This window comes from Chinchilla lanigera, unplaced genomic scaffold, assembly GCF_000276665.1.
Source record: "Chinchilla lanigera isolate Chin_1 unplaced genomic scaffold, ChiLan1.0 scaffold00010, whole genome shotgun sequence".
NCBI classification, from domain to species: Eukaryota; Metazoa; Chordata; class Mammalia; order Rodentia; family Chinchillidae; genus Chinchilla; species Chinchilla lanigera.
The window spans coordinates 27,711,499-27,726,850 of NW_004955411.1; the positions used below are offsets into that span (position 1 = coordinate 27,711,499).

The 15,352-nt window shown below is 33.7% G+C and overlaps 1 protein-coding gene across 4 annotated transcripts in view; it reads left to right on the forward strand.

Annotated features, from left to right (window-relative positions):
• Window positions 1-15,352, forward strand: part of Grik2 (glutamate receptor, ionotropic, kainate 2) — a 663,290-nt gene that overhangs the window by 615,285 nt on the left and 32,653 nt on the right. For all 4 annotated transcript variants that reach the window (XM_005377815.1, XM_013510935.1, XM_005377816.2 and 1 more), the window contains one exon: window positions 14,881-15,106. In XM_005377815.1, the coding sequence (XP_005377872.1) occupies window positions 14,881-15,106 (226 nt within the window). The remainder of the gene's footprint in view (window positions 1-14,880; window positions 15,107-15,352) is intronic.

Sequence of the window (15,352 nt, forward strand, 5' to 3'; positions counted from 1 at the left end):
ATCAGTGCTTTAGACATAACAAAGATTTTTTTATATAAAAGCAATTCAGTAAAAATCATGCCTATACTTATATTTCAAAGAAATTTGTCTTAGCTTATGATTTGAAAATCTGCTGTAGACCTTATACTATGCATTTAATTATTCACATTTCACTTTTGTCACCTTTGTGATGGATGTCACAAAAGCTATTTCACAGGGATATATGGATTAAAAAAACATCATGGTCTTGCAATTCTTAGCATAGTACTTTGCACATAAAATGTTTTTATTTAATAATAACACTAAGAAATTCATTTGAGAATATGTGTTCACAGCAATATTGACTTGACCCTCCCATCAATGGATTTTAATATTAATGAAAATTAGCCTATCTTTTCAATTTATCTACATGCATATGAAATTTAATAAATGTTTATAATTGAGTTGAATGCTTTCCTCAACTGTTCTATAATGTCTTTATGCAGAGTTGATACCTCTCTGATTTGAGAAACATGCATTATTTTATGTTTTTTTCTTAGGATAGACAACAGATTGTGAGAGAGAAAGAAAAAGTGGTAGAAATGAAGAAAGCTGTTGATGACTCTTTTAAGGTGTAGGAGTGATTAAAAGCATTGCATGCTGGATAGTAGTTAAAAATTTGTTCAAAATATCTATTTAAATTAATATATATACATACAACTGTATATATGGAGATCACTAGTGTATTTACTGAGATTATTTTAGGAGTAGAAGGTAGATAAAGTACAGTAGTGCATAGAAAGTGAAGAAATAGTGTCATAAGAAAAACATTAATTCTCTTGGAAAAAACAGGAGAAAGAAAATATGATGAGTACAGGGAAAGTAGGAGTTCAATGGAAGAAGGAAGTTAAGGCCTAAAAGCTTTAACACGTTATGTGTTATCTATGAAAGGGGGGTAAGAACAGAGAGATAATTGATGTAAAAGTCTTTAGAATGATGCAGGGAATGTGCTGGAAAACGTGCTAGAAGCCAAAGCAGACCATGAAGGTTTTAATGTGGGAAAAGATGTTACAAAAATTACATAGAGAAGGAAATTTTTTTTAATGTTAAAAATAAAAGGAGGAAAATATTAACAGACAGACAACATTTTACAAAATAGCAAAGGAACAGTACAGACAATATGGAGTTACAAACAAAGTGGTAGGGAATTAACAATGCTTGTTGTATTACATATTGATGTCTTCAAAGTGGTTTCTCATGAAAACAGATATAGACATGCAATGCTGATCAACCAAGGACTCACTGACAGTTTCTTTCAGCAAAGACAGTAGAACAGCCATGTTGACTATCCTGCATATACATACATATAAAATTTCTCCTTCTTTCTCTTCTCTTTTCCCACATCCCCGTTGCCCTTTACCTTTGAGTGCTTTCCTATCAATTCACAATGTCTATCATATCTCCTAGTTTAAATTAACTCTTTCAGGTTTTACACTAGTGAAACAATGCGGTGCTTGCACATGTATGTTTGATTTATTTCACTTATGAGTATGGTCTCTAGTTGTGACCATTTGCCTATAAAAGCCTCAAGTTTATCTTTCTTTACAGCTGAGTAATATTCCATTATATAAAAGCACCACAGTTTTCTTATCCAATCCTCAGTGGATGGACATTTGGGTTGCTTCCACAGTTTAGCAATTACAAATTGTGCTGCTATGAACATAGGTGCACATACATCACTGTGATATGATGTTTTTAGATCTTCTGGGAAAATACCCAGCAGGGGAATAGCTGGGTTGAATGGGACCTCTAGACCTAGTTTTCTGAGGAATCTCCACACTGATTTCCACAGTGGTTTCACCAGTCTGCATTCACACCAGCAGTGAAGGGTTCCTATTTCTCCACAGCCTCGCCAGCATTTGTTATTGGTTGATTTCTTAATACTAGCCATTCTTACTGGGGTAAGGTGGAATCTCAGTGTTGTTTTAATTTGCATTAGAGAAGGAAATTTGATATAATTTTTTTTATTTTAAAGAGAAAAGAATAAAGATAACAATGTGTAATTCAACAACCGCTGTAAGTTTCCTAGCACCTTGTTTGAAATTCTGTTTAAAAGGTTTAATTTTAAAGATAAAAGAATGAAAATAGAAAGATTTTTGACGTCAGAAGGGTTTTGAATTTGCCTTTGTTTTTCTGTAGATGATTTTAATATTTCTCTGAGCAGTAAACGCCTACTGTTAGGAATAAATGAGTTCACAAATGGTTTTAAATTTCAGGAAGGATGAAATTTGAAATTGGCAATTGTATCATGAGAGAAGGAGTAGGACTTCTGAGTGGTGTAGATCATTTACCTTTGCTTTGCTCTCACTGCTATAACTCTCCCTAGCACTGTTGCCCTTTTGTTACAAATTTAAAGTGCATGGAAAGTTGAATTCACTCATGATTAGGGCTGAGTTAAGTGGCAAAAAAGAATAAAGAAACTTTAATAAGTTTAGGGTATTGGCAACAATTACATTGGGTGTAGGGATCATGAAAGCTCCCATGATCAAATTAGAAACTAAGAAAGCAGAGAGAGCTAATAAATGCTAAGACTGTAGGTTTTAGTGGGCATGGTCTTCAGCAAGAACAGAAAATATGACCAGAAATAAATTTGAGTAAGAAAGCAGGAAACAAATACAATTACAGCCGTGGAGTAGAGCAATTGAATAGTTGATTTTTAAAGTGAAACAAGTTCAGGGGATGAAAAGTACATTCTATTATTATGGATTTGGGTGGCCCAAGCTTGAATAAGATTAATGGGGGAAGTTTTTTTCAGCAATTAAGTGTCTCAGGACTTTGATGAAGCAGTAGTGGTATGCTAGACTTGGCTTATACTGACTGTCAGAAATTTCATCAGTTGACTGACATTAGACTCCTAGCTTGAAATCACCAAGGGGGCATAAAGTAAGGGAGAATAAAGTAAGCAAAGAGTAGAAATAAGTATGATGTAAATAAAACCACGAAATACCACAAGTTAGGCTAACTGTCCTTTCCAGAGAGCTAATTGTTAAGTGTTCACTGTTTGCTGAGGAGAAGCAAATACATGGGTACTACAATATTCTAAGAATGATACCAGCATGCAGCAAATGACTAGAGGACAGGATTCAGATGGCGAGGTCACGATCTGATGGGGGAAAAATAAAGAGGATACTAATGTTATTTCCCATCCTTGATATATGGGGAATATGAAATGCATTTTTTATTAATATGCTAAAATTGCAATTTAAGTTAGAGTTTAAAATTATTTATGTTGAGCAGTTGTGTCCCTGTATAGTCTGCTTTAAAGCTAGGCCAGTGATGTATCTTTTCCTTTTGATTTAAGCCATAAACAAAACCTGAAAAAGAGAAGCAAATGTCTCGTTATTATTCTAAATATTCATGACTATATAGACTGTCTCCATGGAAATATATTAGCATTTATATGGCCTAGCCTATTGATTCTGCAGTTGAACAAATTGAGTTCTAGAAAGATGAAATTACTCATCAAAGATCGCTCAGGTTGGCAGTGCCCGAGTGAAACTAATGCCCTTATCTTCCAAACTCTCGCACAAATATGTAACTTCATTGTACGCATTCGTTTATTTTTCTAATTTATTCTATAAATATCTACTAATATCTACCACAAACCAGGCACTGTTCCCAGTACAAAGACTATAAATATATCCAGAAGTCTCTGCCCCGTGGAGTGCAGTCATCCACTGGTGCGGATAGATACTGAACAGATAGCAGACAGGGAGGTAGTCTTCACGCAGAGGGCAAGAAGGCTCTGGGCATGGCGGACAGAGGAGGAGGTGAAAAGGGGAAGTAAAAAGGATTAAGTTTCCTGTGTATACTTACCAACTCCTCATGATTCACGATGTATCAAAAACATATGCTATTATAGAAAAGCTTTACAAATAATACTGACCCAAACAATCATATAAAAAAGAGACAAACAGAATATACCATGTAGTTATTAAATGTTACACATAAAAACAAAGTAGGAGGAGGATATGCATATTTGATAAGCAAAAGGGTTGCAACTATAAATACGGTAAATATTGCAAGTCCTCTTGAAAAAGCAATGTGCGAGCAAAGATTGGAAGTGAAAGAGTAATGTGTATAGATCAGATGGAGAATTATACGCCAACAAGAGTAAAAAGTACATCAAAGCCCAAAGGTTGCAGTATTTATGACTTTTCTAATTAAAATATAAGCAAAATTAATAATTCATAAAATCATTGATGTGCTTCCTTTATACATGTCAAATTCCTGATTTTGTCATGCAGCTAGTGAGATTAGAATGGTTAATCTCACCTCCCTTTGAAATCCCTGTAGCTGTTTATTTACTATTATAGTGAAAGAACACTCTCATGTCATGTACACTTTATTATATTGCCATTAGAAATATATTTTATACGTGTATGTTGTTCTTAAAATGTTTTGATGAGGTCTGCATCCACTCTCAAGGCAACATTTGAAACCCTGGTGAAGGTGAAAATGATGCTTGTAAGAATTTCAAATGTGGAGGGCTGTTTGTATTTTTGCCTGTTTTTTTATTTGTGTTTTTGCACCACTATTCATAGTTCGTAGCTTCAGTTGCAGACAGGAGTAAGACACGCAGCAACATTGTGACCGATTACTAAAGGGATGGGCGTGACTCCCTCTGGCTTTGCCAGACAGTGGTCATACTTTGTTTTTTATTTATTTCTGCATGTGAAGTGCCTCGCATAGTACTTCACACCAAGATGTGACAAACATTACAGTAAAAGAGCAAGTGAGTGAATGAAAAAGGAAACAGATTATTAAGTGGAATGATAAGAAATGCAAATAGAAGCTTTGTGCCTCTGGGCCTGTGGCTCAGAGTCCTGACATTCCAGGCCAAGTGATTTGATGACCCTCACTCAGCAAGATCTCAGGGTGCTTTCCTGATCTTTTTTCCTGGGGTGATTGGATTACATTGTAAGAAAAGAAAGAGATTCATTATCGATATTCCTAAAAGATTTTAAAAATGATACTCAGTAGTTATATGCTATTGTTCTGACATTTAAAGATAAAATCTTTCTGCATTGATTAACTATGTAAAACTTGCAATGAGAATACTTCCTTTAGCCATCCTTATGACTTGCCAAAAAGACTTCAGATAGACTTTCTCACTTATTCTTTATAACACTTTTATGACAATAGTAAGGAAGCTTTTCATTAGACAGGGACAGGGACTTGTTGCTGGTCAGTTGTCCTTCATAACCCCAGTGTGATCAGATTTCCTACTATTACTTTATTTTGGCTTCATGACAGTAAAATACATTGTTGATTATTATACTTATTAGTAAAAAAGTAATCTTTGATGAGGAGTTTTGAACACCTCTCATTTAAAGAATAAAATGCAGTGACCAGAGGACTTGCACTGGACTCTGAATGATGCAGAGAGAAGAGTCAAATATTGAGTCTACTACCTAAAAAATTAGTTGTAGCAGATGGTTTTAAACTTTCTGCATACCGTGCTATGCCCAGGCATACAGTTCTCTTTTTCTCTTCTATTCGTTTGCAGTGACGCTGAGAAGAGCAGTTTTTTCTGTTTCCATTGTGCTTTCCTTCAAATATCCTGTTTTCAGAGATTGCAGATGCTTTGAGATAGAACTGCCAGAATTATTCCAAGGACTGACAGGTTTGCTAACAAGCAAAAGCTTTTCAGATCACTGCACTAGAGTCAGATTCACCTCTGATATGGACCACATATGGCTTCTGTCCTGTTTCCCTGAATTAACTCCAATTTCCTCCTGACCGAGGTCAGATGAGTCCAGAGAGGGCTCAGCTGTTCTTACCTAGCACATATGTTCCAGTATTTTTGGTAATTTATTTACTGTAATAAAAAATTAAAATGCAAATCTCAGCCAAATTCTCTTTTACCGAGAGAGCTCACTAGAGGATTTTTTTCTTAAACCAAATATTAGGAATAATTGTGTATGACTTTTTCATAACAAAGAAGATATTTTTATTATAGTGTCTGTAATCATATAGTTAATATGGGCCATGTGAAATTTATTGCAGTGCAATGATTTGAGAAAGTGCCAAGTACTAACACTTTACTTTTGTAATTATGAAAAAAGCTGTCTGTAATTATTTTCTTTTCTCTTAGTAATTTTGCCATATTCATTTATACATCTAAATTCAACTAATCCTGCCAGATTCATGATATATGAGATGAAAACTTATGAAAAGAAATGGAAATTTTTTCTTTAAGAAAAGTCTTTTTTGGGTGATTTACCATCTTCCCAACTTTTTAAAGAAATGAAGTTGAAATAAGCATTTATATCATTACTTATAATACAACATAAAGTTAATGCTCAATTTCCTCTGTGTTGTTGATGCTTTGTTGTTATACACTCTACAAAACAAATTTAATGTTATGGTTTTCCATTTTATTCATCAAAACAAACTGTCTCCTAGAACTTATGTAAGAAGCTATATCTAAATTCTTACTATCAACTCTTGATAGTGGTATTTTCTTATCATTTTAGGTAGTCTGTAAGGCTTATATAAGTAGATGAGCACCAGATAGTTTGGAAATTTTAATTTATATCAGACAGCTGCAAAATGAACAGGAGTAACATTTTCATTTATGTATCTAAAACAAAAATATTCATTAAGCCAAAGATATACTTTAAAAAGAAGACATATTGTTAAAATATGTTGCTCTCAGTAAGCAAAAAGAAGACTTATATATGAAAGTGAAATGAGTAATTCTTATTTTTTAATCTTTTCATAACATTTTGGAAGGGATATAAATATATTTGCAAAGCAGTATTCTTACACTAATATCTTAGTTTAAAACTCTCAAATACTCAAGAAAAATAAGCCTAAAAAACATTTTTTGTTTGAGATTATCAAAATGCCAAAGTTTTTGAGGTTGCAAGCTTTATTTAGAGTACTAGCAGAAAATAAACAAGCAAACATTTCTTTATGTTTTAAGTTAGAGGCACATTTATTAAATTTTACATATTTTGTTTGCATGCTATTTTTATTGTTTTATTTTAAAGAGAATAGCAAAACAATAAAAACAGATAAAGTATTTCAAAACAAGATGGTAGAAAATTAACAATGGTTGTTATATTGCATATTGCATGCTATTTTTAAAGTACAAAATATTGTGGCAACTGTGAATTCTAAAAAGTGTTGTATTTCTTAGTCTTTTAATGTTTATTCTTGACAAGGATTTCTTCTTTTATCTTTTTGTTGATGTCTCAGAGTCTGTGAAAACTGCTTTTATAAGCAGAGTGTCTTATGAGGTAGTTTTATTGGTTTTGTGCTGATGTAGCAAAAGCAAATCAGCTTACAAGCCTCTGCATTTTGATGAAATAAACTCTGCTAACATTGACACCCCGAATCCATCCAAACTAACATAGTGCTGCCATTATATTATTAGATTTATTTAAGAAAAGAAAGACTCAAGTACAAATTCATTCTAATATTCACATTGGAAAATATGATAAATTTATTGAGGACATGAGATGATTTTATGTACAAAAAGTTAAAGAATGTTTTTCTCTTGTGCTGCTTTGTTTTTGTAGGAATTTCATACACGATCACTGATATATGACTTAAATTTATTTGCGTGGCTTCATCTATTGAAATTATTTTGCAGATGATAACTGTAAGGATAACCCTTAGGAATATTTTTCATTTTTGCCAGAGAATTTATTATTTTTATATAATTAAAATTCTTCTATTAAAATTACATCATATATTTCATCTACCTTCACTGAAAATTACTTTTTCTTAGCAAATAACCTGTGTTTTCTCAGGTCTGAACAAAATGAATAGAATATTGTGTACTGTATCTTTTGTTTTCTCTGTAATTCAATATAAATTTTACTTAGCTACACTAGATTTCAGCAGTTTCTCTATCCTGCTACCATTGCATAATTTCACCTCTCTCCTTACAGAAAATTATTTTATGATATGCTTAACATATTACCTGTTTTGCATTGTTTATATTTCTTTTAAGTAATATGGTCTTCTGGAAAACTGTTTAAAATTTAGAGCAATGCTAGGCAGGCCAGGTACGATGTTGACTCCAAAATTTGATATTTCCAGAATGTGATATTTTTTCTCAGTCCTCATTTCTCCACATCGCTGTGGCTGGAGGATCTTCAAGGGCTGAAGACATTTTCATTCAGCTGCCTAGTCCCAAACCATAGTCATAATAAATTGAATAAAATGTACTGCAGGTATTTTCATAGGCCCTATTCTTCTAATTATTTTCTTTAGTTCGTACTGCAACATGATGTGTCCATTGTTCTAGGTCATTTTGCACACAAATTTCATACTCTACAAATATTTGATTATTAATTTCAATTTTAGTCACCTCCTCACTGATCTTAAGTGCCTTTTTACTTCTGACTTGTAATTTGGTAGTGTCCATCTATTTTCTTTACCTGTAATAATGCTATACTTTTTTTAGTTAAAAAAATTTCAACAACTTTCTACTTTATAACGAATCTTTCCTAACTTAATAGTTCTTACAATAGGAGTATAAGTTCATTTATGTTTCATGTAAATGTTTTGAAATCAAAGCTTGTGTTAATTGAGCCTTTTAATTCCTCATTGATTCTACCTGAAATGCACATTATTAGGAAATTTTCTTTATTTTTTACATCTTTATTAAAACATAATTGATAAGTAAAAATTGCATAAATACATACAGAATTCAACATGGTGTTTTTATATTTGTGTACATTGAAAAATGATTATGAATATCAAGATAATTAGCATAACCATGACTACTTTTTTTCACAGTGAGAATTTTCAGAAATACTTCTTAGCACATTTCAACTATAACTAACTGTAGTTACCATGATACGTGGCGTTTATCTGAAAGACAATTGCTATGTGATCTCACTTGTATGTGGAATCAAAAAAGGCAAAACTCACTGAAGCAGAGATCAGAATGGTGGATGCCAGGGATGGCGTGTGGGCAGGAAGATGTAGTTAAAGAAACTTTGTGGTATTGATTGCCCTTTCTTTCTCTGACATTTTAAACCCATTTTTTCTTTTGAAATGTCTTCCACTGGCACTTAAACATGCTTAACTCTCTTCAGTCTTTTAAAATCTTACTGAAACCAAAACATTCTTTTCTCTTCGAAGTCTTTCATTTTCATTTTCTATTTTCACTTACCAGCTTTGTGCAAATCCATCCTTAATGCACTTCAATGTGACTTCTAAATGCTTCATGGTCCTCAATTAAATCTTAGTAAGGAAGGAATTGCAAATTTCCAAACTCAAAGGGAATTATTCATTTCTTATTTGTGATTTTTTTTTTTTTTTAGGAAAATCACTACAGGCAATCAATACTTCACTGAACATTCTGTCTTGATTTTGCAGTACTACAATTCCCAGAGTTTCTTCCTTCATCTCTTTTAATTCTTTTAATGTCTGATTGACAGACTTTGGCTTTTATGGCAGCCGTGGAAGTTCAAAATTTCATGAGCTTTGATCATAAGATTTGTTTCCCCCTCTACTCTTTTTCTCAACATTTACTGCTTTGTCATCTCTATGCAAGATACATTTTTAACATTGACCTCTCCAACTGAACTTCAGACTTACTTATCTAACTTCACAAAAGTGATAGTTCCTTTTTGGATATTTCTCAGGCACTTATAACTCATTAGGCATGATCTTTTTTACTTTCAGATTTATATCTATCTATCTATTTTCCAGTATCTATGTATCTATGTATCTATCTATGTATCTATCTATCTCTATTACTGAAACTCAAGTTTAAACTAGAAATCAGGGTAACTCAATCTAAACATCCTCTTTACTTCATATATTCCAAGAATGACCAAAAACTATAACAAGGGTGTATACATATCTTGAAGTTTTAGATGCTTCTCATGTTCAGCATCATGTCCCAAGTCCATATACCAAGACTGATGCTGTCTCTGTGTGGTTTTAAGTGGTCTTACTAGATCTACCATTGCTACAGCTGACCCCTTCTCTACACAGCAGTCTTAGCCATCTTTTCCAAATCACCACCTATGCCCAGTCTGTTCTATACCTGCTTTGGCTTCTCGCTTCTCCAATAATGAAGGGAAATATGTTATGTTCTTGCATGCTAATGACTCATGACATATGAAAATTGGCTGATGTGCAGAATTATGCTTAGCACATCAAAGGATTTCAGTAAATACTTTAAATAAAATAATAATGGCTCCATGGAAGTCAAACTTGCTCTGGGAAAAGTTAAACAGATAACTAGGTCTTTATTCAGTCCCTTATTTTAAGAAGAAAAAGAGAAGCCAAACTGTGCTTTTACTCTGAAGTTTTCAGAACTAGGACGAGATTTTTTAGAGGTGGGAAAGATTTTTTTGGTACACATGTTCAATACATAATGAGTATATTCGTGGTGGAGTGTTGATACCTAAATACATTGCATCTTAATCCATCTTAATCTGCTTTAAATCCCTCGCCTCTGTCCCTCCAACCATCCTTGGCAAAGGTTTTAAGAGCTGGTGGGGTTGGGATTCATAACAATCTGTGTTTGCTAATTCACTTTGTTCAAAGAAAAGTAAACTTTCTCCTTATCTTTATACTAAGAGTTAGTTTTACAATTTGGATAAAGATATCCGCTCAAGTTAGGTTCCTTCCATTCCACAGAGGCAGGAAGTCAGTCACACTCTCTTCCTTGATGATACATTTCAAAAGCAGGACTCCTGGGCCTTTGCGAGAATCCTGAGTTGTAGAATTGGTAAGAAGCTTTCAGAGAGATTTAAACCTCAGAGTCAAAGGAAAAGGTACAGTTATAAAGTTTCTAAAGTAAATGAGGTAAGAAAAGGGAGGCAAGAGACCTAAGTGACAAAGCCATCTGAATTACGAGGGCCGAAATGAACCTGAGGCCGGGAGGTAGGGAAGAGCTTGTCTAAAATTTAGAACATTTAGGAAAACGTTAGGAACTCTCTGTCACCGCTGATCTATTTTACATAATTCTGGAGCACTATGTTTCTTTGCTCTTGGTGCTCTAGCCAAAGATTGCTTCCTGCAATTATTCTATCCCTTAAATTCTTGTCTAGGGTAACAGCTCTGTATTGCCTTGTCTCGGTCTAGATCATACTTGATTTCTTTTGTTATGTATTCACATAGACTCATCCTTTATTTATCCATTCATGTTCCTGTGGCACACTCTTCCCTTTTTTTCTGTCCTTTACATTTCATTCTATTTTCCTAGCAAATTTCTCTAGGTCTAACTTTCCAACACTTTACTTGAAGTTTCCATTTTTAATAACATATTTTTATTAAGTGTTATTTTCTGTGAATGGATTTCATTGAATAGGTTTCATTTATTTTATTTTATTATTATTTCTCTTTTGTACCAGGAATGGAACTCATGACCTCAGGCTTGCCAGGCAAGAGCTTATGCCGCTGAGCTATATCCCTGGCCTCTAGGTTTCATTTATTACTTTTGCTCTTGTTTAATGTCTTTTACTGCTCTGAAGATATTTATGCCATTTTAGGCCTTTGCATTTATGTTACACACTTTCCTGAAATAAATCAATTCCCCCTGTCTTTTGATCACTTCTGACAGATTTTAAAAGGGTCAGTGCAAGCTCTGAGTGCTTACTTAAGGATGAAGTACCCTGAGCTTCACTGTATCGTATAGTCAGTCATTTAGTTGAAAAAATCCACTATATATCTCTTCAGGTAGAGATAGTATAGTACAGTAATTATTAACATGAACCCTGGAGCTTCAGTTAGCTCATTTAATTCCAGCTTTTGTCATTAAGTAGCCGTGTGATTTGGGGTAGGCTAATAACATTTTTGTGGGAGTTTGTTTGTAAAATGGGGATAAGAATACCTACTTAATAGAATTTTTATGATAATTAAATGACTGTATTTGTAAGATATTTTGAATAGCATAGTATATGCTGAACTTTATGGGTTGACATCTATTCCTCTTCTTCTTCTTCTTATCATTATTAATGCTGCTTCTCTGGAGCTGTTCAGTTGTTCCCTAAACAAATATTCTTTACAAGGGGATTCTAAGAAATAGGACAGATAATAGAGCTACCAACTTGCCTTTGACTGGGGACTTTATTGTATGTCTTCTGGTTTCAGTATGGCCTCCATAGACTCAGTTGTTTCCACTCTGTTCTTGCTTCTTCTCCAAGAATAAAACATACAGTATTCTGCTCAGTGGAATGGGGTAATCACCATGCTGCTCGGAGGCGAGCTTAAGTCTTTGTCTAAAAGACATTCTTTCTGTGCATTCTAACTTTGCGTGTTCTATGTTCATTCTGTCTTTGGAGGGGTATAGCATTGCCAGTATCTGGAACATTGAAGTGGATGGGGGGGTGGGTGTTAAAGAATAGTTAGTTCAGTTGTACATCTGCCTAGTTTTAAGGGTCCAAAATCTTGTTTTTGTTTCATGTTTTCCCAGCCTTTCTTTTCTCTTGATTTCCTACCATAGAAAGCAGAACGTATGCAACTCTTGCCATAATTCTTGGTATTTTTAAAGGAAAATAACACACAACTCCCAGATAGTACTGTAATCTATTCAAAAAATAATATTATGGAAGATCTTACTTTTTTTTTTTTTTTTTTTGGTTTTTCTCCGGAACCGGGAACCGAACTCACGACCTTGCGCTTGCCAGGCAGGCGCTTTGCCTCTGAGCTAAATCCCCAGCCCCCTATGGAAGATCTTACTAAAACAATACACAATAGAGTGTTTATATGTGATGCCTTTATTAGATCTTCAAAATAACTGTGAGTTTGGCAAGTATGTTTAACTTCTATAAAAACTAAAATTTAGAGAGATGAATTGGCTTTTGTAAGAGCCTGTATTACACTGATAAGAAATATAAAAATATTCGTCACTACTTCTGGTCAACCCTACTCTCCTGAATTTATGTATAGTCACTAAAGTGAAAGTAATCAGTTATTTATGAGTTGTCAGTGTTATGGAGAAATAAGTTCCCTGTAATTTCAGTCTAAGAGCTTGTTTCAAGTACTTTTTTCATAAGTGCTCTTCCTTTAAATGTAAGACTTTCAGAACAATCCAAGCTATAGAGATCTTTTTTCTAAACCTGTGATTCACAATACCCCTTCATTACTAATAATGATAAAAGAAAAAGAATTGTCAAAGTTGCTAAATATTAGTCATCTTTGTCAATTTTCTGTGGAAATAAAGTTGAATGACATAATTGGTTTGAATTTGAGAAAGTCTTTCGACCACGTTGAAATTCATGGGTCAAGATGGATCACACTAAAACAAAAACTGTGTCTATTTTCTCCCACATAAAATCCTTTCAATACTCAGGTGATCTCAAATTTGGGGTCATTTTGTATTTAGTCCTCACTTCATCCAAAGTATTGGAAGAAAACTTCCAAGAAAGAAAAAGGATTTGTTCTGGCTGTCCTTACTGTGTTACTGATTGATTCAGACAAATGAAACTGCAAATTCTCATTACTGGCTTTAATCTCAATAAGAATTTCATAATGAAATCAAGCATCCCTTGCATTTCTACTCTGTATCTTAAAGATTAGAAATATGTCCATGTTTTCTCAAAACTGTGATCAAGTCCATGTGAAACTAAGTGCTTTAGATGCTTTCCTCATGGAGTCCACAACCATTGAGTTTGTTACGCAGCGGAACTGTAACCTGACCCAGATCAGCGGTCTTTTAAATGCTGCAGGTTTTACCTCTTAAGGGGTTTTAGGGTTCTGGTGTATCTCAAAGGTCTGTGTTGTTACTCTCTCTCAGTCTTAATACTATTCTTCTCTTTACATTGCATTTGTTGTACTTTAAGCATTCTTTTGTACTTTAGTTTTTTCTAATAACTTATAAGGGTTGTGTTCTCACTTTAGCACTGAAATATTGCCACAAATTTTCCAGGTAACATTGTGCACCTGCTTTACAGTGGAAAAAATACTAACATGACATTTGGGACTTGGTACAAGTAGGAATGAAAGCACACTTCAGCTATAAAAAGGATTTTGTTCAATTTATTTGAATATGGTTTTGAGTTTTTATGATAGAGCTGGCAGTATGATAAATATCTTCTGTGTCTTTATAGCTTCAGTAGCATTTTTGTATTTATGTAAGCATTATTGAGGGTAAGAGTTTCATAGATGAGATTTCAATAAGCAGATACTAACCTTTAGCATTTTTATGCTTTATCAGTTCTTCTGAGCAAAATTCATTTTTTCCTTTAATAATGAAATTCTAGTAAAACCCTACTGAAGATTTTCAGTTGGTTATAAATCTATTCAATTTTATTGGTCCTGGAATTTTCAGTTAGTAGACCTGAATGATAAATTTCTGGTTATCTTTAGGCAGGATACAAAGGTTTAATGCTTGCCAGCTTGTGTCTTGTTGGAAATGTAATCATCCTTATTTATGGCTTTATTTGAATCAAATTCTTTTCATCTCTTCAGTCTATATTTTTGTGTATCTTTGAGGATTAATGAGACATCTGTGCTATAGTAACCAGCTTGGTCAAAAACAAAGATTCTTGCAGCGTCAACCTCTGTTCATTGTCTGTGTTGTCTAAATTTGATGTCATAGTAATGTTAAAAACATGAAATAAAACACAGAAGATGCTCATGAAAGATATAAAAGCAAAAGACTCTCATTATGAATCTTTTTAATTTTTCAAAATTGAATTTGTTAATTAAAGTTATATTGGGAAATATAATAAAGGATCACAATAACTTTTCAAAGCTGTATTGCTATGAGAAACGTTTCATACATATTTTTAACTTTGAAGTTATTTTTATTAGTAGTAATATGATTATAGAGTGGTCTGAGTAAATTAAAGGTAGTCAGTTTTGTCTGACTATTGTAGAATCACAAGGAAATTGGGAAATATCACTGTTAGCATTTAAATTTATTTTTGTTTCTCCTAGAAATCAAAAATCTCCACGTATGACAAGATGTGGGCCTTTATGAGTAGCAGGAGACAGTCCGTGCTGGTGAAGAGTAACGAAGAAGGGATCCAGCGGGTCCTCACCTCTGATTACGCTTTCCTCATGGAGTCCACAACCATTGAGTTTGTTACCCAGCGGAACTGTAACCTGACCCAGATCGGCGGTCTTATAGACTCCAAAGGTTATGGTGTTGGCACTCCCATGGGTAGGTCACGTGGCGGCCATTTGCTCTCTGTCATTAATCTTACTTTTCATGAGAAGGGACAGAAACACGTCTTCCACATACGCCCCAAAGAATTTTTGTTGTTACCAAATACATCTTGCCAATTTTCTTTTTCTTTCTCTCATTAGTTCTTTCTTTTTCTCTTTCTTTCTTTCTTTCTTTCTTTCTTTCTTTCTTTCTTTCTTTCTTTCTTTCTTTCTTTCTTTCTTTCTTTCTTTCTTTCTTTCT